We start from the raw sequence: 23,045 nt of genomic DNA on the forward strand, positions 1-23,045 counted from the left end.
ATTCTCCCCCTACCTGCAGCCTCTCAGCCAGAGCAGATATTTTTTTCAGGAACTGTCCAGCCTAAACCAATAATATTTTGTGCAACAATTAAAACATCAAAATGTTCTTTGTTCTTTTGGTATCCTTTGTTGAAAATGTTATGCAAGCAACATGTAGAGGGAGATTTAGAGTTCAGCAACTTCAGCTACTCTATGGTAATACTCTATTGTAAATGGTAAACTTTGGCTTCCATGATCATTTAATATAAATTAATTTTCTTGTAAATGTTACAAGGGTTTAAGTCTCCATGGTATATATTATATAAAATACAAATTTGGAGCAATATTTAGTAGCTATTTTTCAACAGTAATTTAAAAAAATGTTATAGGTTGCCTGATGCCATCTAGGACACAAAAGTTTATAACATTGTTAAACGCACTGTTACAAAACTGCTGCCATATAATTACTAAACAACACGTGCACCCTCCTGAGCCTACCCAGGTATTCCTTTCAACAAAGAATACCAGGAAAACAAAGTCATTTTGATAATAAAAATAAGTTTGAAACTGTTTGAAAATCTGAGTACCTTAAAATCCATAGAATGCCAATTGCTTTTTTACAAGTCTTTTTACTGACCGATTTATTAGCAACATTATATTTTGTGTTTCATATGCTTTTGAGATTCCCAAGATTTGTTTACACTTACCCAAAAGTGAGCAAGAATGTTCACGTCAAATATTTTTTGTATTTGTTGATCCTCAAGTGTAAGAAGGTCAGCACAGTTAACTACCCCAGCATTGTTTATCAAGATAGTAACATCTCCGACTTGCTGTTTAACCTGGAAAAGAAAGCATTAATATGAAAAATATACTCTAATATTGAGTCAAAATATCCTTAGTTTACCAGTTTTAGAGGCAGGACATACTATTTTATTAAACATGTTTTTTTGCTGCCTCACTCCTCTTATTTATAATCATATAGAGCACACTCAGGCTAATATTCATTAACTAACTAGCCACACCCTAGACCATATTGACTTCTGGACTGTATTTACACCACCCTTAGGAGGCAATTTAATATGCTGCAAATGCAGCAGTTTCCACGCAACCCGCCAGGCTCGCCAGAAACATAATTTAAGCAGTGGCCTTAAGACCTCTGAGGCGGCGGACAGCAATCATCCCGATCATATCTATTAACACCCCCTGCTAGTGGCCGATTGGCCGCAAATCTGCAGGGGGCGGCATTGCACAAGCATTTCACTAGAAATGATGACAAAAGAAAGAAGAGATTTCGATGGCACTATTGTATTGTGTCATTATTCCCAATTGAGATTCCCTGTGTAATATTCACTGGGGAAAGGTATACTAATATATGGGATAGGACAGGGGTGCTGTACATTAAGGAGATTACTTAGAGAAGGGGACCAAGTGAAGCGAAAGGGAAAGAATGTACTTTAATAGCACTCCCCAATACTGGACGGTGGGACCACTATATACTAGTAGAGGAAAGCCCCGAATATTGGCGGATGTTTTAAAACTTAACTTTTAATATAAAGTGTTAAAAATACTAAATAAAATTAAAAACACAGTTGTGGACCACAAGACGAACAAATTAGGTTACTAGGGTGGAAGACACTAGGAAAGAATTACTTATATGTCTTGGTATAATGCTAATAGATACAAATCCTGTGTGTGTGTGTGTGTGTGTGTGACTTTTAGTGCTTTACCACCCCCTCAGTGATGAGGGTATTAGTGGTGTACTTATAAGGTAATACTCAAGGTACTGTCAGGTGATCTGTAGAATATTCAGACCCCCCTGTTTAACCCAATCATGGTCTTAGGATGCAGCATCCATGTGGTTAAACTGGTAGTAATAACAAGTAATTACTGATCTCTGAGCCTGTATGTAATTTAAGCTGGAATAGCTAGTTTTACTAGTATTGAGATGAAATAAGACTAGAGGGTTCACTATCTTAGATAAAGGTCAGAGTTAAAATTAATCTAATGCTGGTGGTCACCTTGAGAAGCGTGTATTCACTATCTATTGAATTAACATAAAGTTAAGATATCTGAAAAGAGGTGAGACACGCCACTCACTAATTCGCCAACTGCAAACACACGTCCTGTATGTCAGTTAAATGTAGTGCTTACCACATCCTCTAATTAGAGGTTATACGTGGTGTACTTATAATGATGCCCCTGGTGAGAGGACCAAAAATGATCAGGATTATATTGGGGTCAAATAGTCTACTAATGCAAAAGTATCAGGGGGCAATCGCCTTGTATATTGGTACCGAGTTCAAAATTACTGCAGAATAGAATCCAAAAAATATATGCTCACCCAGGATTAAAGATATGATAAAACACTATTCCTGGTTAACGTGATAGTAGAGTGAATCAATCAATGTATTGGTCAGAAAAATAGTAATTTTCCTCTATCTTACTTAGTAATAGGGTTGGGCAAATACTGGATATCCACTTAAAAAGAGAAATACAGTTCTTAATACTAAAGGCAATTCGTAATGCCTATATTAAATCATATGTAAGAAGATATATGATGTTAGTATGCCCAGCTGAATATTATAAAGAGACCCTAAATTGGTATTATCATAGGACCCCTGTGATTGACATAAGCCTATGCTTTATATTTAATAGTCCATTCTAATATCAGGACATAGTAAAAAAGCTACTAGATAGCTAATATAGTAATTATAGCCACTGTCTAACGAGAGATATTCACTAGTGCTTATTGGTAAGGTACCGCAAATTACTCTAATTTGCCCGTTTGGTGGAATGGAATACTATTTACTAGTAATTGTAATATTACAAGTCCCACCGAAAGATGTCAGCTCTAGATCGTAACTAAAGTTATCACACAATTTAGGTTTGTTAGGCTCTCCGGATCAGTTAGATAGCACTACCAGTCAATCGCACATCCAAACAACTGCTTTAAAAACAGAGACCAGTTCGGCTTTGTCAAAGGTGGGGCGCCCGCCGATACGCTGAGCTTACATAGGCTGGCTGCAAGGGGAGTGAGAAGACGGAGCCAAGCGATTAGTTCAGCTCTAGCGAATCAGAGATGGAACAACTCAGAGGTGTGGCAGTAATGCCGTAAAATTTCACTAGAAATGCTTGCGAAATATTAAACGCTGACAGCGTATGCTGTCAACATTTAGCGATATTGGGCGGACATGATCCGCTAGAGCGGATCATGTCTGCCTGCATCATAATAAATCGTCCCTCTGTCCATTTCCAGACCTCCAAGACTTTGCTCCAACCAGGTTAAAAATATAATGTTGGGAGGTGTGATATTACATTATTATTTGGGTCTTTTTAATGTGCTGTTTTGCACAAAATATGAGACAAGAGTAGCCATCTTACAAGCATGTTGGCTTTCAAGGACATTTTTGCCCAGTTTCTAATATATATATATTTTTGTCATTGTATGCATCATGGTATGGTTTCAAATCACTCTGTCATCAAAATGAAGTAGAATATAGAATAGAGTTAGGATCAATCTGTCAGGCTCTGATTATAAAGCAGATAATTGCACATGGAACCTTTAAATTAACTAGTTAATTTTCTTTTATTTATAGGACATATTACTGTAATTTATTTTCTCCTCAATGTGTTGCCAATGGCTTGATATAGCAGCAGCAGTGGGTAACATTAAATATATGGATATATTGCTTCTTTGCTTATTGAAACCACCACCCATAATAAAAACTTAAGTACCTAAGTACTGGCTAGTAGACTTCAACAACAGAAGGTTGTTTACATGTCATAAAACAGCTTCTACATACAACCTAAAAGTAGTTTGTTTTTTTTAATCATTTTTAATATTTGTATATATGTATCGCAGTAACAAAAAAATAGTACAGTATTGTAATCAGAAATGTAATGGTTGTTTAAAGGGACACAAAACCCACAATTATTTTTTCTTGCTTCAGATAGAGAAGAACATTTAAAAAAAAAAGTTTACAATTTACTTGTATTATCCAATTTGCTTTGCTCTCTTGTTATTCTTTGTTGAAGAGCTATCTAGATAGGTAGCACGTGCCTGGAGCACTACATGACAGGAAATAGTGCTGCCATCTAGTGTTCTTGCTAATGTATAACATTGTTGCAAAACTGCTGCAGACACGTGCACACCCCTGAGCTTACCGTCCTGCTTTTCCTCAAAAGGATGAATCGTAAAAGAAAATGTTTGGATTGTATGTCCCTTTAAAATAAATATAGCCTAGCATTTTTATTTTAGAACTCAAAAACGAAACCAAAGACAGAGGAAAAGAAGACTGTGACTTACTGGTGGGGGAATATTGTAATTTGTAATAGATTTTTTTTAAATATTAAAGGGACACTACCCAAATTTTTTATTTTGTAATTCAGAAAGAGCATGCAATTTTAAGCAACTTTCTAATTTACTCCTATTATCAATTTTTCTTCATTCTCTTGCTATCATTATTTGAAAAAGAAGGCATCTAAGTTTTTTTTTGGTTTCTGTACTCTGGACAGCACTTTTTTATTGGTGGATGGATTTATTCACCAATCAGCAAGGACAACCCAGGTTGTTCACTAAAAATGGGCCGGCATCTAAACTTACATTCTTGCATTTCAAATAAAGATACCAAGAGAATGAAGAAAATTTGATAATAGGAGTAAATTAGAAAGTTGCTTAAAATTTCATGCTCAATCTGAATCACGAAAGAAAAATTTTGGGTACAGTGTCCCTTTAATTAAAAAAGTCTGGATTTCTGAATGATTTTGGAATTCCGGATTTGGGGATTTGTACAATGTATAATGATTTTGAGTATATATACATAATTATATACTGATAGTGAGCATGCTGCACTTTATAATACTCAGTATGTATACACTGGCTGTGAGCACACTGTGCTGTATAGTTATGTGAATGTCTATACACTATACCCTAATGCGCACACTGATCTGTATAAATATGTTGAGAATGTATACTCTAAAAATATGCTGTGCTGTGTAATGACAGAATATCTGTACACTACGGGGCATATTTCCTTCATGCTCGCCAGAAACAGAAGTTATAACGCAGCGGTCTAAATACCGCTGCTCCATAACTTGTCTGCCAGAAATCAACCTGATCCAATACGATCGGGTTGATTGACACCCCCTGCTAGCGGCCGATTGCCCGCGAATCTGCAGGTGGTGGCATTGCACCAGCAGTTCACAAGAACTGCTGGTGTAATGATAAATGCCGACAGCCAGTGGCGTAGCGTGGGGGGGACCACAGGGGCGGTTGCCCCGGGCGCAAAATTCTGGGGGGCGCAAAATGCTTGGCTCCCAGCCTCCCCAGTCCCCACCATCTCAAGACAGTAGACAGTCGCAGTCCCACTCCCAGCGGCGCTACAGGGAGGCTAAAAAATCTGACAGGCGCCTGCGTCCAGCCGTTCTGTCTCTCAAGTGAACTGTCTACTACTCTGAAGTCAAGACGTGCTGTGTAATGATTTAATTATCATAATTTTATGAGTGTAATTCTATCCGACCGTTACCTGCTGCTAGACTAGTGTTTATGCCACTAGTTAGCACGGTCCACTCCCACTCCCAGTGCACATGTAAGGAGGGAGGAAGAAGTCAGAGCAGCACATCCAGAGTGGAGTCAGACTGACTAGTACGCCGCGCCCGCAATGATAAGGTAAGTAGTGTCAACAGAAATTACCAAACTCATCACCGGGTCCGTATCAGAACCAGACCACCAGTGCCACTGCCAGCCAGAATTATAATTAAATTATTATAGACCCTGTTTTTGCCTGGGCCCTGGGGAATAGGGATTGGAAATGGCAACGCACGCAAAATGCAGCTTAGCCTCTACCGTTACCCAGGTGACGTTGCAGGGCCAGCCAGCCAAGTTCCAAAGGACCCAGAGTCACTCTGAGCCAGCCAGCCAAATTCCAACTTCCAAAGGACCCAGAGTCTGAGCCAGCCAGCATGCCAGAGTGTGAGAGTGATCTATGCTGCTTTAAAGTGAAAGCTGGTTATTTTATTTCAAATTCATTTTTAACCTGGGTAAAATAAAACATACAAGATGTAAATGATCTACATCTTGTATGTTTTACCCAGGTTAAAAATGAATTAAAAAATAATAATAACTGGCTTTCACTTTAAAGCAGCATAGATCACTCTCACACTCTGGCATGCTGGCTCAGATGTATTTAAAAATTAAATCCCATGTTTAAATATTAAACCATAAAAAATGTAAATTGTTAAGTTATATAATGTACTTACTTAATGTATATAATAAAGTAATGGCTGCCTGCAACCATATTGAATCCTAATTTTTAAGGATGAATGTAGAGTTTAGAATTATATATATATAATATATATATATATATTAGTATTATTTTTGTTGTTAAAATAAAGCTTTGTTTGTTTTAAAACAAAAACCTGTCTCCTAAGTTGTTGAGCTGTCTCCTATATTCAAAGCAAATTTGCCAATCCCTACTGTACTGGTGGAAGAGACTCAGTCAGTGCTAATGGATTAGGGGGGCGCAATTCTTGCCTTGCCCTGGGCGCTGAGAAGCCACGCTACGCCACTGCCGACAGCGTATGCTGTCGGAATTTATCGATGTGCAGCGGACATGATAAGCTACATTGTATCATGTCCGCTCGCACATTGATAAATATACCCCTAATAGTGAACATGCTGCGCAGTATAAGAATGATCAGTATCTATACACAAGTAATGACTACATAGGCACACCTATGTATAGTCTGGCTACTATAGGCCCCAGCATTTGGGGCCTTGTGCCACTGCACCAGCTGCATAATAATAGCCTGCCCCTGATACTGTTTTTTTGTGTAGAAAGAGAGATAAGATAAGAAGGCCTCCTCTTCATGCATTTGACCGAGTATGATTCCCTCTGCAGCTATTATGATGAGAAATGAAAGGAACATTAAACACAAATTGTAAGCTGCATACGAATGGACTTTTATATCTGAGAAGATTATTGCAATGAATAATGTAGCTTTATTTTGTCAAATGAGCATATTTATTTTATGTTTTTTCTTTTCCCTGATTTCCCTGTCCACCAGAACAAAAGAACCCTTTCCAACCAATCAAAAACTAATATGCAGATAAAGCATGAACTCTGCACATGTGCAGTTAAAGGGGCATGAAACCCATGTTTTTTATTTCGTAATTCAGATACAGTATACAATTTTAAACAACTTTCCAATGTACTTCTATTGCCTAATAGGCTTCATTCTTTTGGTATCCTTTGTTGAAAAACATATCTTGATAGGCTCAGGAGCTTTGAGCTAGCTGTTTATTGGTGGCTAAACTTGTATGCCCATTTTCATTGGCTTACAAATGTGTTCAGCTAGCTTCCAGGAGTGCATTGCTACTTCTTCAATAAAAGATACCAAGAGAATGAAGCAAAATTGATAACAGAAGTAAATTGGAACATTGTTTAAAAATGTATAATCTATCTGAATCGTGAAAGAAAAAATGTGGATTTCATGTCCCTTTAAGGAAAGAGACTTGGGGTAGCCTGCCCTCTTCTATTAGACATACAAGTAGAGAAATTAGTTCTAAACCCAGTATTTAAATCACACTTAGCTGCCTTACGAAAATACAGTTTATGTAATGAATTATAAATCTGAAAACTAGCATAAACCCATGTACACCTGATATTTATTAAGTAAACAAACAGTCATACCAGCCACACAGGTAAAAACACTTAAACCTGAATACTATACATATTCATAGTAACAACATATTATTCTGTAGTGGGTGTATATTCTTTATCACTATTATGATTACTGCATTGGCTTTTTGACTACTATAAACTAGACTCCTACAATCCGGGAGCCATATTTACTGTTAATGTTACACTACAAGTCTTGCTGCAGATAAATGAAATATATTTAATTATTCCAACACTCAGAGAAAATAGGTATTACATTATCATAGTGAAGGTAAGCAGTTTAAAAAGGAGAGACAAAGCTTCTCCTAAAAACCCCTGACGCGTTTCACAATAACGCTTCCTCAGAGTGTTTTTACCTGTGTGGCTGGTATGACTGTTTACTTAAAGGGAAATAATACTCATATGCTAAATCACTTGAAACTGATGCAGTAAACTGTTAAAAGCTGACAGGAAAATATCCTGAGCATCTTTATGTAAAAAATGAAGATATTTTACCTCACAATCTCCTCAGCTCAGCAGAGTAAGTTCTGTGTAAAAAGTTATACTCAGCTGCAGCCAGCTGCAGGTAAAACATTTTTAAAAAAATGAAGAAATGAACAGCAGCCAATCAGCATCAGCAGTGCTGAGGTCATGAACTTTACTGTGATCTCATGAGATTTCACTTAACTTCAGGAGATTTCATAGTAAACTTCCTTAAACTGAATAGGGAAATAAGATGAGTGTGCACGTAAGCTCACTCCTTGTCTGTCACGGGACAGACATACTGATTTGCTGCTTAGAAGTCCTTTACAATGGGATGTGGCTACTGAGGAATTTTTGAGGTAAAATATCTTTCTTTTTTACATAGAGATGTTCAGGTGATATTTTCTAGTCAGCTTTTTACAGCTATGCTACATCACTTTCAAGTGTTTCAACATTTGGTTATCATGGCCTTTAATAATATCAGGTGTACATGGGTTATGTGCTAGTTTTCAGATTTATAATTAGTTACTATTTTTTTTGTAAGACAGCTAAGTGTGATTTAAATACAGGGTTTAGCACTAGTTTCTATTTACAATTATTTATTAATCGTCTAAATTTGTGCTTACACCCTGACAAGGACAAACCACTGAGATAATGCACCTTATTTGTTTTTTTTTCTTGTAGACAAGTTTGCTGTCTTCAACCTTTTAACTTTTTACTTTTGTAATATATAAAAAAAAATCCCTAACTTTGTTTCAGCATTGATTCAGTTTAATTAACTAGTAAAAAATGTATTTAGGTTTTAAAATAAATAGACATATATTCCTTTTTAATCATTATCTAATAGCTAAATATATACTGTATTTATATATACACTATAATGTTAACACCTAAACTACCTTGTATGCTCACTGGTACTGCAAATAATACTTTTTCTATTATGATTATTGATGCAAAACTGATAATTCACAAATTGGTACAGAGAATATGTGGAGGGCCCGGGGGCGTCAACAAAACCTCACAGATTTATTATCTAAAAGTATTAACTCAACCCTCCATGGGAGAAAGTGGAACAAGTACATTTTTCAGATGTATTTTACAGCAAAAAGAAGCTAAATAAATGATAAATGTATATTGCAATAATGTTTCATTTTTAATAATAAAACGTTATACAATATTAAAATGCTGAGTTTTATGGTCCTTTAAGAACACACATTTTGCTGTACAATGTTAAGTCAAAATTAAACTTTCATGATTGGGATATAGGATGAAATTTAAACAACTTTCCAATTTACTTCCATTAACAAAATGTGCAGTCTTTTTATATTTACACTTTATGAGTCACCAGCTCCTACTGAGCATGTGCAAGAGTTCACAGAATTTGTATATGCATTTTTGATTGGCTGATGACTGTCACATGATACAGGAGTAGTGGAAAAAAGACATGAGTTTGGAATTTGTCAGAAACAAATCTACTACTCATTTGGGGCGCGATCCGATAGATCGCAGTTTGCGGCGCAAGCGAGGGAACCGGCGTCGCCGGCAGTTTCAGCTCGCAACTCGAGCTATCCCATATAAGTCGCCGTCAGATGCTAACGTGCCGTAAGTCTGACAAACCAGCGATGTCCAGAAATCTGCGCAAGTACAAATTTCTGGCGTCGCCAGTGACTTGCGGCACGTTAGAAACTGCCGGCGCCTATAAAACCTGACTAAAGTCTAAAACACCCGCACTGTCTAACACGCCTCCCTAACATAGCCCGACAAGTCTAACACGCCTCCCTAACATAGCCCGCACGTCTAACCCTCTATCCGCTATCCCCCCTCACTAGCCTAACAATAAAAAAGCTATTAACCCCTAAACCGCCGCTCCCGTACCCCGCCGCCACCTAATAAAGTTATTAACCCCTAAACCGCCGCTCCCGTACCCCGCCGCCAGCTATATTATATCTATAACCCCCTAAAGTGAGCCCCTAACACCACCGCCATCTATATTAAAATTATTAACCCCTAATGTAAGCCCCTTACACCGCCGCCATCTCTATTAAAATGATTAACCCCTTATTTAATCTACCTACCCCGCCGCCAGCTATATTATCTATATTAACCCTAAGTATATTATAGTTAATATAGGTATTACATTATATATATTAACTATATTAACCCTAATTATATTAGGGTTAATATAGTTAATATAGTTACTATAGTATTTATATTAACTATATTAACTCTATCTAACCCTAACTAAATTTATATTAAATTAATCTAATTCATTTATAAACTAAAATATTCCTATTTAAATCTAAATACTTACCTATAAAATAAACCCTAAGATAGCTACAATATAATTAATAATTACATTGTAGCTATGTTAGGGTTAATATTTATTTTACAGGTAAATTGTTAATTATTTTAACTAGGTATAATAGCTATTAAATAGTTATTAACTATTTAATATCTACCTAGTTAAAATAATTACCCAATTACCTGTAAAATAAATCCTAACCTAAGTTACAAATACACCTACACTATCAATAAATTAAATAAACTACAAACATCTATCTAAAAATACAATTAAATTAACTAAACTAAATTACAAAAAAAAACAAACACTAAATTACAAAAAATAAAAAAAGATTACAAGATTTTTAAGCTAATTACACCTATTCTAAGCCCCCTAATAAAATAATAAACCCCCAAAATAAAAAAAATTCCCTGCCCTATTCTAAATTAAACAAATTTCAAAGCTCTTTACCTTACCAGCCCTTAAAAGGGCCTTTTGTGGGGCATGCCCCAAAGAATTCAGCTCTTTTGCATACAAATACAATCCCCCCCCCATTACAACCCACCACCCACATACCCCTATTCTAAAACCACCCAAACCCCCCTTAAAAAAGCCTAACACTACCCCCCTGAAGATCTCCCTACCTTGTCTTCACCACACCGGGCCGAACTCCTGATCCGATCCGGGCGATGTCTTCCTCCAAGCGGCAAAGAAGAATTCTTCCTCCGGCGATGTCTTCCTCCAAGCGGCAAAGAAGAATTCTTCCTCCGGCGACGTCTTCCTCCAAGCGGCAGCAAAGTCTTCATTCTTCCGGCGGCATCTTCAATCTTCTTTCTTCGCTCCGCCGCCGCGGAGCATCCATCCCGGCCGACTACTGAACTTGGAATGAGGTACCTTTAAATGACGTCATCCAAGATGGCGTCCGCCGAATTCCGATTGGCTGATAGGATTCTATCAGCCAATCGGAATTAAGTTAAAAAATCTGATTGGCTGATTGAATCAGCCAATCAGATTCAAGTTCAATCCGATTGGCTGATCCAATCAGCCAATCAGATTGAGCTCGCATTCTATTGGCTGATCGATCAAGAGCGAGAATGAGATTGAAGACGCCGGAAGAAGAAATTTTCTTTGCCGCTTGGAGGAAGACATCGCCGGAGGAAGAATTCTTCTTTGCCGCTTGGAGGAAGACATCGCCCGGATCGGATCAGGAGTTCGGCCCGGTGTGGTGAAGACAAGGTAGGGAGATCTTCAGGGGGGTAGTGTTAGGCTTTTTTAAGGGGGGTTTGGGTGGTTTTAGAATAGGGGTATGTGGGTGGTGGGTTGTAATGGGGGGGGTATTGTATTTGTATGCAAAAGAGCTGAATTCTTTGGGGCATGCCCCACAAAAGGCCCTTTTAAGGGCTGGTAAGGTAAAGAGCTTTGAAATTTGTTTAATTTAGAATAGGGCAGGGAATTTTTTTTATTTTGGGGGTTTATTATTTTATTAGGGGGCTTAGAATAGGTGTAATTAGCTTAAAAATCTTGTAATCTTTTTTTATTTTTTGTAATTTAGTGTTTTTTTTTTTGTAATTTAGTTTAGTTAATTTAATTGTATTTTTAGATAGATGTTTGTAGTTTATTAATTTATTGATAGTGTAGGTGTATTTGTAACTTAGGTTAGGATTTATTTTACAGGTAATTGGGTAATTATTTTAACTAGGTAGATATTAAATAGTTAATAACTATTTAATCTATTATACCTAGTTAAAATAATTAACAATTTACCTGTAAAATAAATATTAACCCTAACATAGCTACAATGTAATTATTAATTATATTGTAGCTATCTTAGGGTTTATTTTATAGGTAAGTATTTAGATTTAAATAGGAATATTTTAGTTTATAAATGAATTAGATTAATTTAATATAAATTTAGTTAGGGTTAGATAGAGTTAATATAGTTAATATAGTTACTATAGTATTTATATTAACTAATATATTAGGGTTAATATAGTTAATATATATAATGTAATACCTATATTAACTATAATATACTTAGGGTTAATATAGATAATATAGCTGGCGGCGGGGTAGGTAGATTAAATTAGGGGTTAATCATTTTAATAGAGTGTTTTTAGGGGTTAATAATTTTTATATAGGTGGCGGCGGTGTAAGGGGTCAGATTAGGGGATAGATAAGGTAGATGGCGGCGGTTTTAGGGCTCACAGTAGGGGGTTAGTTTATGTAGATGGCGGCGGGGTCCGGGAGCGGCGGTTTAGGGGGTAATAACTTTATTAGGGATTTCGGGGGGGGATCGCGGTTGACAGGGAGATAGACATTGCGCATGCGTTAGGTGTTAGGTTTATTTTAGCAGATCGCGGTTGACAGGGAGATAGACATTGCGCATGCGTTAGGTGTTAGGTTTATTTTAGCAGCCAGTTTAGGAAGTTACGGGGCTCCAATAGTCAGCGTAAGGCTTCTTACGGCTGCTTTTTGTGGCGAGGTGAAAATGGAGTAAGTTTTCTCCATTTTCGCCACGTAAGTCCTTACGCTGCATATTGGATACCAAACTGCGCGGGTTTGGTATACCTGCCTATGGCCCAAAAAACTGCGGGCGACGGCAGAAATATACGCGCGTAACTTCTAGCCTACGCCGTATATAGGATACCAAAACCGCGCAATTATTGGCGTCGCCGGCTTTTGCGGGCGACGATTTTTATCGGATCGACCCCTTGAAGCTTATACTAAGTGTTATTGCATTGTCTTTTTATTGTGCATTTGTTGATTATGCACATCTACTGTATTTACTGGTCCTTTAAAGGGACATTATACACTAGATTTTTCTTTGCATAAATGTTTTGTAGATGATCCATTTATATAGCCCATACAGTTTTTTTTTTTTTTAAATGTATAGTTTTGCTTATTTTTTAAATAACATTGCTCTGATTTTCAGACTCCTAACCAAGCCCCAAAGTTTTAGGAGAATACCCTCAGCTACCTACTCCAGCTTGCTCCTGTTTGTGTAAAGGGTGTTTTCATATGCAAAAGAGGGGGGGGGGGGTGTCTGCTATTTCCCACTTGCAGTGGGTTTTCCAGCTACCTTTTTAACAGATCTAGGAGCTTCTAAGTAAGTTTTTAAAAAGTTTTATACTGGATTTTTATATCAGTATCTGTGCATGTTATTCTTTATAGTAGTGTCTATTACATGCAGTTATATGAAGATCGGTGTATACTGTCCCTTTAAGCTCTTTGTAATGCTGATCCTGCAGCTTTTCTGACCAGGGTAAATGTGCCATTTTTTTAAGGAACTCTCCAGCTCTGCCCATGAAACATTTGTGGCCTTGCTCCTACCATTACACCCAAACACTTCCTCTTGTGACCCACAAGTCCTCTTTCCTGTCCCAGAATCCTCTTTAAATTGTTGGGTCATACGGTTAACAATCTACTATATTATAAAATGTATGGGCGCTGGGCGATATTTGACTAAGATCACAACATGGATATTTAAAATGTTAACATATTGTATCTTTACCTTGTCAGCTGCTGTGGATATGTCCTCACGTTTGCTGCAGTCCACCACAAATGTATGAACCACTGCTCCAATGTTTCTACATTCTGCAGCAGTTTCCTCCACGCCTTTCTAATTATGGAGAAACCGAATAATAAAGTTATTACTTATTATGACACCTCAATAGGTATAGTCACACAATCAGAATAGCTATAGTCACACAATCAGAATCGCTATAGTCACACAATCAGAATCGCTATAGTCACGCAATCAGAATCGCTATAGTCACACAATCAGAATCGCTATAGTCACACAATCAGAATAGCTATAGTCACACAATCAGAATCGCTATAGTCACAAAATCAGAATCGCTATAGTCACACAATCAGAATCGCTATAGTCACACAATCAGAATAGCTATAGTCACACAATCAGAATCGCTATAGTCACACAATCAGAATAGCTATAGTCACACAATCAGAATAGCTATAGTCACACAATCAGAATAGCTATAGTCACACAATCAGAATCGCTATAGTCACACAATCAGAATCGCTATAGTCACACAATCAGAATCGCTATAGTCACACAATCAGAATCGCTATAGTCACACAATCAGAATAGCTATAGTCACACAATCAGAATCGCTATAGTCACAAAATCAGAATCGCTATAGTCACGCAATCAGAATCGCTATAGTCACACAATCAGAATCGCTATAGTCACACAATCAGAATCGCTATAGTCACACAATCAGAATAGCTATAGTCACACAATCAGAATCGCTATAGTCACACAATCAGAATAGCTATAGTCACACAATCAGAATCGCTATAGTCACACAATCAGAATCGCTATAGTCACACAATCAGAATAGCTATAGTCACACAATCAGAATCGCTATAGTCACGCAATCAGAATCGCTATAGTCACACAATCAGAATCGCTATAGTCACGCAATCAGACCACAAGTCAGATCTAAACAGTAGAGCCCTTTTTTACATCTAATTTACTGGACACTGCAGCCACTGAAAATGGTTATTCCAATAAATACTGGACAAGTTGTGTGTGTTTTTTTTTTTTTTTTAAATTTGTGTTTGCTTGCACTTCCCCACTTTAAACTCAAGTTTATATAGGATACAGATGATGCACTCTCTTAACACATTACTACAATTAAAGGACAGTAAACACATTGAGGCATATTTAAGAAATGTCTTGCGGACCTGATCCGACAGTGCGGATCAGGTCCGCAAGACATCGCTGAATGCGGAGAGCAATACACTCCGCATTTAATATTGCACCAGCAGCTCACAAGAGCTGCTGGTGCAAGGCCGCCCCCTGCAGACTCGCGGCCAATCAGCGCCGCCAGCAGGGGGGTGTCAATCAACCCGATGGTACTCGATCAGGTTGAATTGTTGCGATTCCTGTCCGCCACAGGGTTATGGAGCAGCGGTCTTTGTGACCGCTGCTTCATAACTGCTGTTCTGGCGAGTCTGAAGACTCGCCAGAAACACGGGCCATCAAGCTCCTTTCGAAGCTTGATACATAGGCCCCAATGAGATTTGTATATATAATGTTTAGTTATGTGTAATGAAACAACTTTGCATTATATTTTCATTATTTATTTTGCCCCCTTCTTGTGTAATTTATCTAAGACCACGAAAAGCACCCTGCTGACCTGTCAAGGTTAACTCTGTTATATATCTGTGGCTGTGCCTCATCAGATAACAACTGCAAAACAGAGTACTTTATAATAAATGTATTACTGTGGCTAGCCTTGTTGGCTGCAGGCTAAAGCCCAAATTGGCTCCTCCAAATAAGGCAAATAGTGGGTGGAATTTGGCTATTGAGAAGAATTAATTGCAGTAAATAGGATGTAAATTTGGTTTAAAAAGGTTGACTTGGCTGATATGGTATTCTGCAGCAACACCACGGAAACTTAATTACAAGGTGTACTGTCCCTTTAAGTTGCATTTTTTTCACCAAATGATCAAATTCACTGCTTCTAAAATTTGCAGTACGGTGGTGCCACTTACACTTCAGGAGATAAATAACTATCCCATCTGCATGTATATAATTTGCTATATGCTTTTTAGACTAAGGGTCTAAAGCCTGCTGCTCCATAACCTGTCTGCCTGCTCTGAGGCCGCGGCTAGAAATCGCCAGAAATCGATCGGGTTGATTGACACCCCCTGCTAGCGGCCGATTGTCCGCGAATCTGCAGGGGGCGGCATTGCACCAGCAGTTCACAAGAACTGCTGGTGCAATGATAAATGCCGAGAGCGTATGGTGTCGGCATTTAGCGATGTGCAGCGGGCATGATCAGCTATATCGGATCATGTCCGCTCGCACAATCTTAAATATGCCCCTAAATGTGTGTTTGCATGGGTCATTTTTAATTTCCTTTTTTAGCCCTGATTGGGTTATTGTTCTACTAATTATTCTTATTTATGTTTAACATTTATTTTTTTCTATTTTATACCTTTTTTATTATTAGTGTTTTTCTGTGTATGGTCTGAAAGAAAAGGCACCTAACATTAGCCTTAAATTGTTTTAAAGGGACATGAAACCCAAATTTTACTTTCATGATTCAGAGCATATCATTTTAAAGAACTTTCCAATTTACTTTTATAATCTACGTCGCTCCATTCTCTTGGTATCCTTGGTTGAAGAAGTAGCAATCTACTACTGGGAGCTAGCTGTACGCATTGTTTGAGTCAATAACATGAGGCATATTTGCGCAGCAAACAATCAATAGCTCCAGAGCCTACCTAGGTGTCCTTTTCAACAAAGGACACCAAGAGAACAAAACAATAAGTAAATTGGAAAGTTTTTTTTAAATCACATGCTCTATCTGAATCAAGAAAGAAAAAAATGTGGGTTTCATGTCCCTTTAATATACTAGTACTGTGACATCATTAAAGGGACTTGAAATCCAAAATGAAACTTTCATGATTCAGTTGATGCAATTTTCAGTCACTTTTAAATGTACTTGTTCTTATTAACTTTACTTTTATCTATTGGTATATTTAGTTGAAAAGCATACCTAAGTATGCCAAGGAACAGCAATGCACTTCTGGGGGCTAGCTGGTGATTGGAGGCTACAGAGAAATCTCTTGTCACTGTCACACCAGATGTGTTCAGCTAAGTCTCTCTTTCTCTTTTTCTCTCTCTTTTTTGGTTCAGGACCTGGATTAGCGCTTGCTAATTGTTGTAAAAACTAGGCCACCTCCTAAGCTTACATTCCAGCTTTTTCAAATAAAAATACTAAGAAAACAAAGAAAAATAAATAAGATTAAATTCGAAAGTTGCTTAAAATTGCATGCTCTGTCTGAATGCTGAAAGTTTGATTTTGACTAGACTGTCCCTTTAAAATTAACATTATGAAAGGATGAACAAGGCTGAAATGTATCTATCATATAGGACAGAAAGTGATGTGAAATTTTCTGAACAGGGGCACCGATAACAAAACAAACTTTTCCCTATGCTATCCAAAACTAAAAAATGTTTGGCTAGAGTTTCACCTAAAAAAGTGCCTGTTCCAACTTACATACAAATTCAACTTAAGAACAAACCTACAGAACCTATCTTGTTTGTAACCTGGGGACTGCCTGTGTGTATATATGTGCATGTATATGTATGTATGTATGTGTGTATGTATATATATATATATATATATATATATATACTGTGTATCTGTGTGTGTGTATATATATATATATATATATATATATATATATATATATATATATACATACAGAAGAGAGAAGCGCTCTAACAGGAACGAACAACAGCTCATCAGCTAGTTCTCTGGCGATTTACCCCCTGGAGCAGCCTCTTTTAGACCAGTGTGCCTTTCACATTGGAAAACTATCCTGAAGCATATCAGTCTGATCCCGCCAGTTAAGGTCAGTCCAGCCCCGAAATACCAGGCAATTCTCCTTTGAACAAGGAACATGACAACCCCAGACGATCGTTTCGGCCTATTGGGCCTCATCGGTGAGGTGCAGGCCACATTCCTCTAAGCAAGCACTGGCCAAGGGGTCCATATCTGGTTGCCCTAACACCCATAGGGAGACTTCCCCAGGGTCATAATTAATTTGCATACAGAAGAGAGAAGCGCTCTAACAGGAACGAACAACAGCTCATCAGCTAGTTCTCTGGCGATTTACCACCTGGAGCAGCCTCTTTTAGACCAGTGTGCCTTTCACATTGGAAAACTATCCTGAAGCATATCAGTCTGATCCCGCCAGTTAAGGTCAGTCCAGCCCCGAAATACCAGGCAATTCTCCTTTGAACAAGGAACATGACAACCCCAGACGATCGTTTCAGCCTATTGGGCCTCATCGGTGAGGTGCAGCCACATTCCTCTAAGCAAGCACTGGCCAAGGGGTCCATATCTGGTTGCCCCTAACACCCATAGGGAGACTTCCCCAGGGTCATAATTAATTTGCATACAGAAGAGAGAAGCGCTCTAACAGGAACGAACAACAGCTCATCAGCTAGTTCTCTGGCGATTTACCCCCTGGAGCAGCCTCTTTTAGACCAGTGTGCCTTTCACATTGGAAAACTATCCTGAAGCATATCAGTCTGATCCCGCCAGTTAAGGTCAGTCCAGCCCCGAAATACCAGGCAATTCTCCTTTGAACAAGGAACATGACAACCCCAGACGATCGTTTCGGCCTATTGGGCCTCATTGGTGAGGTGCAGCCACATTCCTCTAAGCAAGCTTAGGTCAGAGGAAGGGACGCTGTTAGTCCCGAAACGTCACAATAAACTTTTGATTTGAACTGCTGTCTACAGTCCAGTGAGTGCTTTCTACAATTTTCACTTTCTACATACCTGGCTACAGTACCCTGGCAAGTTGTAGTGTGTTGGTGAGAGTGCATATACTACAAAACATTTCTACCTATATATATATATATATATATATATATATATATATATATATATATATATATATATATATATATATATATGCACACATGCATATACATACATACATAAATATCATATATCAGTAATCTACATACATAGAATATATTAGTAATCTACATACATAGCATATAACACTAATCTACATACATAGCATATATCAGTAATATACCAATTCCCCAGTTTTGCATAACCAACACAGTTATAATTATACACGTTTTACCTCTGTAATTACCTTGTATCTAAGCCTCAGCAGACTGCCTCATTATTTAAATTCTTTTGACTGACTTGCATTTTAACCAATCAGAGCTGTCTCCATGGTAAATTCACATGCATGAGCTCAATGTTATCTACATGAAATACGTGAACTAATGCCCTCTAGTGGTGAAAAACTATCAAAATGCATTTAGATTAGAGGGGGCCTTCAAGGTCTAAGAAATTAGCATATTAACCTCCTAGGTTTAGATTTCAACTAAGAATACCAAGAGAACAAAGCAAATTTGGTGATAAAAATAAATTGGAAAGTTGTTTAAAATGGCATGCCCTATTTGAAACATAAAAGTTTTTTTTGGACTTGATTGTCCTTTTAAGCACATAGTCATATAATCACAGGTTTATAACTAGCCCAAAATCTATCTATCCATTTATCTGTCTGTCTACTGTACCAGCTTGTCTCTGTCTATTTTATAAGTATATTATCTATCTTTCTATCTAGTTATCCAGCTATTGAGATTATGATATCTGTCTATCTCTTGAATTCATTGCCTTTGCTGTAACCACAGCTGTATAGCAATGTCATATGTTCAAAGTTCAAGGGAATATGTATGAAATGCTAGATACGAAAAAAAATACATGTCCCAAAACATAACTCTTTTTAACTTTGAAAATAAAATAAAACATATAAATCACAGAGAAGTGATGGTATTACTTTTAGAATAAAAAAGGTTAGCTGAATAAAGAAATAGTTTGTCAATCATTCATTTAGCCACCATTCAACTACATCTACTGTATATAATTGTATTTGTTTGGGGGGGTTTTCAAACAATCTTTTATTGAAGTTGTTTCTAGGACTTTAAGTTTTTTTTTTTTATTATTATTTCCAAAATCTAGTGTAACTGACATATTCAAGGTACTGACAAACAAATACATCTTAGAGAAAATAATATAGTTTAATAATGTTTAGAATACTTTACCTTCTATCTAAAATTGTATTTAAAGGGACAGTAAATGTAAAAAATAATGTTACATAATTCTGCAACATAGAACTACAGTATTTAACTAAATGTAGCTCGCTCCCGCTACTAGAACAGAGCACTACATTCAGTTCAATAGCGTGATTGGGCGCACTGTGATTGGACAGCGCGCTGGCGAACCACTTTTAAAAAGAAGACACGATCACAAGATCCTAGAGAGGAGACCAGGTAAGTGCAACTTTGAGGGCTAAAATCTATCAAATCTTTTGAGTTTTAAAGCTGTCGCTAAGATAATGTTACATAATCCTGCACTATGTGCAGAATTATAAAACATTATTTTTTACATTTACTGACCCTTTAAGAACTAATATATATTTCTTTATATGCCCTATTGATTGTGCATTGTTTTAAGTAAGTTAAGTACTCTGCGTCTTTTATAAATTGTAAGCTCTTCAGGACAGTCATCCATATTTTGTATTGCCTTTAGTGCTTTAAAATGATTTCCCCCTCTATTTTATTGTGTGGACACAATATTCAAATGTTAAAGGGATACGAAACGCAAAAACTTTCTTTTGTGATTCAGACAGAGCATGCAATTTTACAAAAGTTTCCAGTTTACTTTTATTATCAAATTTGCTTTATTCCCATGATATTCTTTGTTGAAGAGATACCTAGGTAGGCATCTGCAGCCCTATGCGGCAGGAAATAGTGCTGCCACCTAGGAATATTGCAAATGAATAACATTCTTATAAAACTGCTGTCATATAGTGCTCTAGTAACATGCACGCTCTTGAGCGTACGCCCCTGCTTTTCAACAAAAGATACCAAGAGAATGAAGAAAATGTTACAATAGAATGTTGGTTAAAATCACATGAATCATGAAAGATGATGTTTGGGCTTCATGTCCCTTTTAAGAGCATGCATTTTAGTATTATACAATAAAAAAATCATATCGGTCTTAGTAAAGTATACATCTCACCTTGTTAATATCCCACAACACTAGCACACTTTGTAGCTTGGCAAATTTCTTTGCTGTAATCTTCCCTATGCCGTGACCAGCTCCTGTGATCAAAACAATTTCCCCTTTCACAGATTTCCTCTTAAGTGGAATAAAGAGTTTAACCAAACTCTCTAAGTATGAATAGATAATCGTGAGCAGCAACAAAACGAGTTCGAGAAAAGCATTCATTGTGCTTTTTGCAGAAGAAGTTCAACTCAACTGTGGTGAAAACAAACAAACCAGTAATATCACTACATCACGGTTCAAAGGCCAGCCCTAGGAATGTTAACTCCTACATGGCTGCCTTCATATTTTAGTTTTGGCTGTTTTTCTGCTCTAATTATTATTATTTTTTTCATGTAAATATTTTATTGAATACCAGACCAGTAGAGAACAGACTCTAACAATAGATTTAGCAGAAGTAGAAAGAATACAATGCAAGACAAAATGATATGCCTTAATTTAAATTAATACATAACTTTTTGATGCTATTCATTGTGATCAATAATAATTCTTATGAAAAAGAGAAAATCAATCTATTTCCAATATATATATATACACATACATACAGTACATACGTGCACACACACATACTGTCTATCTATCTATCTATCTATCTATCTATCTATCTATCTATCTATCTATCTATCTATCAGTCCTGGAATTAAATTGCACTCTGGATTTTTAAGGCAAACAATGTTTCTTATATATATGTGTGTATGCATATGTGTGTATGTAAATACTGGGCGATAAGCCCGCCCAGAGGGCAGTCTATGTTAAACAAATACAAACCCCCAAGCTAATGTTACAAAAAATGAAAAATTACAGAAAAAAATAAGCAAAGCTATCCAAAATAAAAAAATTTAAACCTAAACTTATACCCCTATAAAAAATCCCCCCCCAAAATAAAAACACCCCCTAATCTAATACTAAACTACCAATAGCCCTTAAAAGGGCCTTTTGCAGGGCATTGCCCTAAGATAAACAGCTCTTTTGCTTAAAAAAAAATACAAATTACCCCCTAAAACCCCCCACCCAACCAACCCCTCTAAAATAAAAAAACCTAACACTAAAATATCCGAAGCTACCGATTGCCCCTAAAGCAGGGATAGGTACAGACAAAGGCTGTGGCGGACATTTTCCAAAGTACAGAACTTAGTGAAGGACACCAAGGTACATTTGAAATTAAAAACATTATTTTATAGTGCTTGCTGTTATTAAACTGATGCAGATACCACTGATCCTATAACCAGCCCTCCTCTGCCTATACCCATGTACCAGTGTCACTACTGTGTCATTATATAGTGCTGGGTGTTATTATACTGATTCAGATACCACTGATCCTATAACCAACCCTTGTCTGGCTATACCCATGTGCCAGTGTCACTACTGTGTCATTATATAGTGCTGGGTGTTATTATACTGATGCAGATACCACTGATCCTATAACCAGCCCTCCTCTGGCTATACCCATGAGCCAGTGTCACTACTGTGTCATTATATAGTGCTTGGTGTTATTATACTGATGCAGATACCACTGATCCTATAACCAGCCCTCCTCTGGCTATACCCATGTGCCAGTGTCACTACTGTGTCATTATATAGTGCTGAGTGTTATTATACTGATGCAGATACCACTGACCCTATAACCAGCCCTCCCCTGGCTATACCCATGTGCCAGTGTCACTACTGTGTCATTATATAGTGCTTGGTGTTATTATACTGATGCAGATACCACTGATCCTATAACCAGCCCTCCTCTGGCTATACCCATGTGCCAGTGTCACTACTGTGTCATTATATAGTGCTGGGTGTTATTATACTGATGCAGATACCACTAATCCTATAACCAGCCCTCCTCTGGCTATACCCATGAGCCAGTGTCACTACTGTGTCTTTGTATAGAGCTGGGTGTTATTATACTGATGCAGATACCACTGATCCTATAACCACCCTCCTCTGGCTATACCCATGTGCCAGTGTCACTACTGTGTCATTATATAGTGCTGGGTGTTATTATACTGATGCA

General features: G+C 37.3%; 1 protein-coding gene across 1 annotated transcript in view; it reads right to left on the minus strand.

The window, feature by feature from the left end:
• LOC128649791 (17-beta-hydroxysteroid dehydrogenase 13) overlaps positions 1-21,261 on the minus strand; it is a 90,978-nt gene extending 69,717 nt beyond the window's left edge. The window contains exons 1-3 of the mRNA XM_053703253.1: positions 20,996-21,261; positions 13,913-14,020; positions 687-818 (exon numbers count right to left, since the gene is read on the minus strand). Coding sequence (XP_053559228.1) covers positions 687-818; positions 13,913-14,020; positions 20,996-21,205 — 450 coding nt within the window. The 5' untranslated portion in view covers positions 21,206-21,261. The remainder of the gene's footprint in view (positions 1-686; positions 819-13,912; positions 14,021-20,995) is intronic.
• Positions 21,262-23,045: the final 1,784 nt, after the last annotated feature.

This window comes from Bombina bombina, chromosome 2 (genome assembly GCF_027579735.1).
Source record: "Bombina bombina isolate aBomBom1 chromosome 2, aBomBom1.pri, whole genome shotgun sequence".
Classification (NCBI taxonomy): Eukaryota; Metazoa; Chordata; class Amphibia; order Anura; family Bombinatoridae; genus Bombina; species Bombina bombina.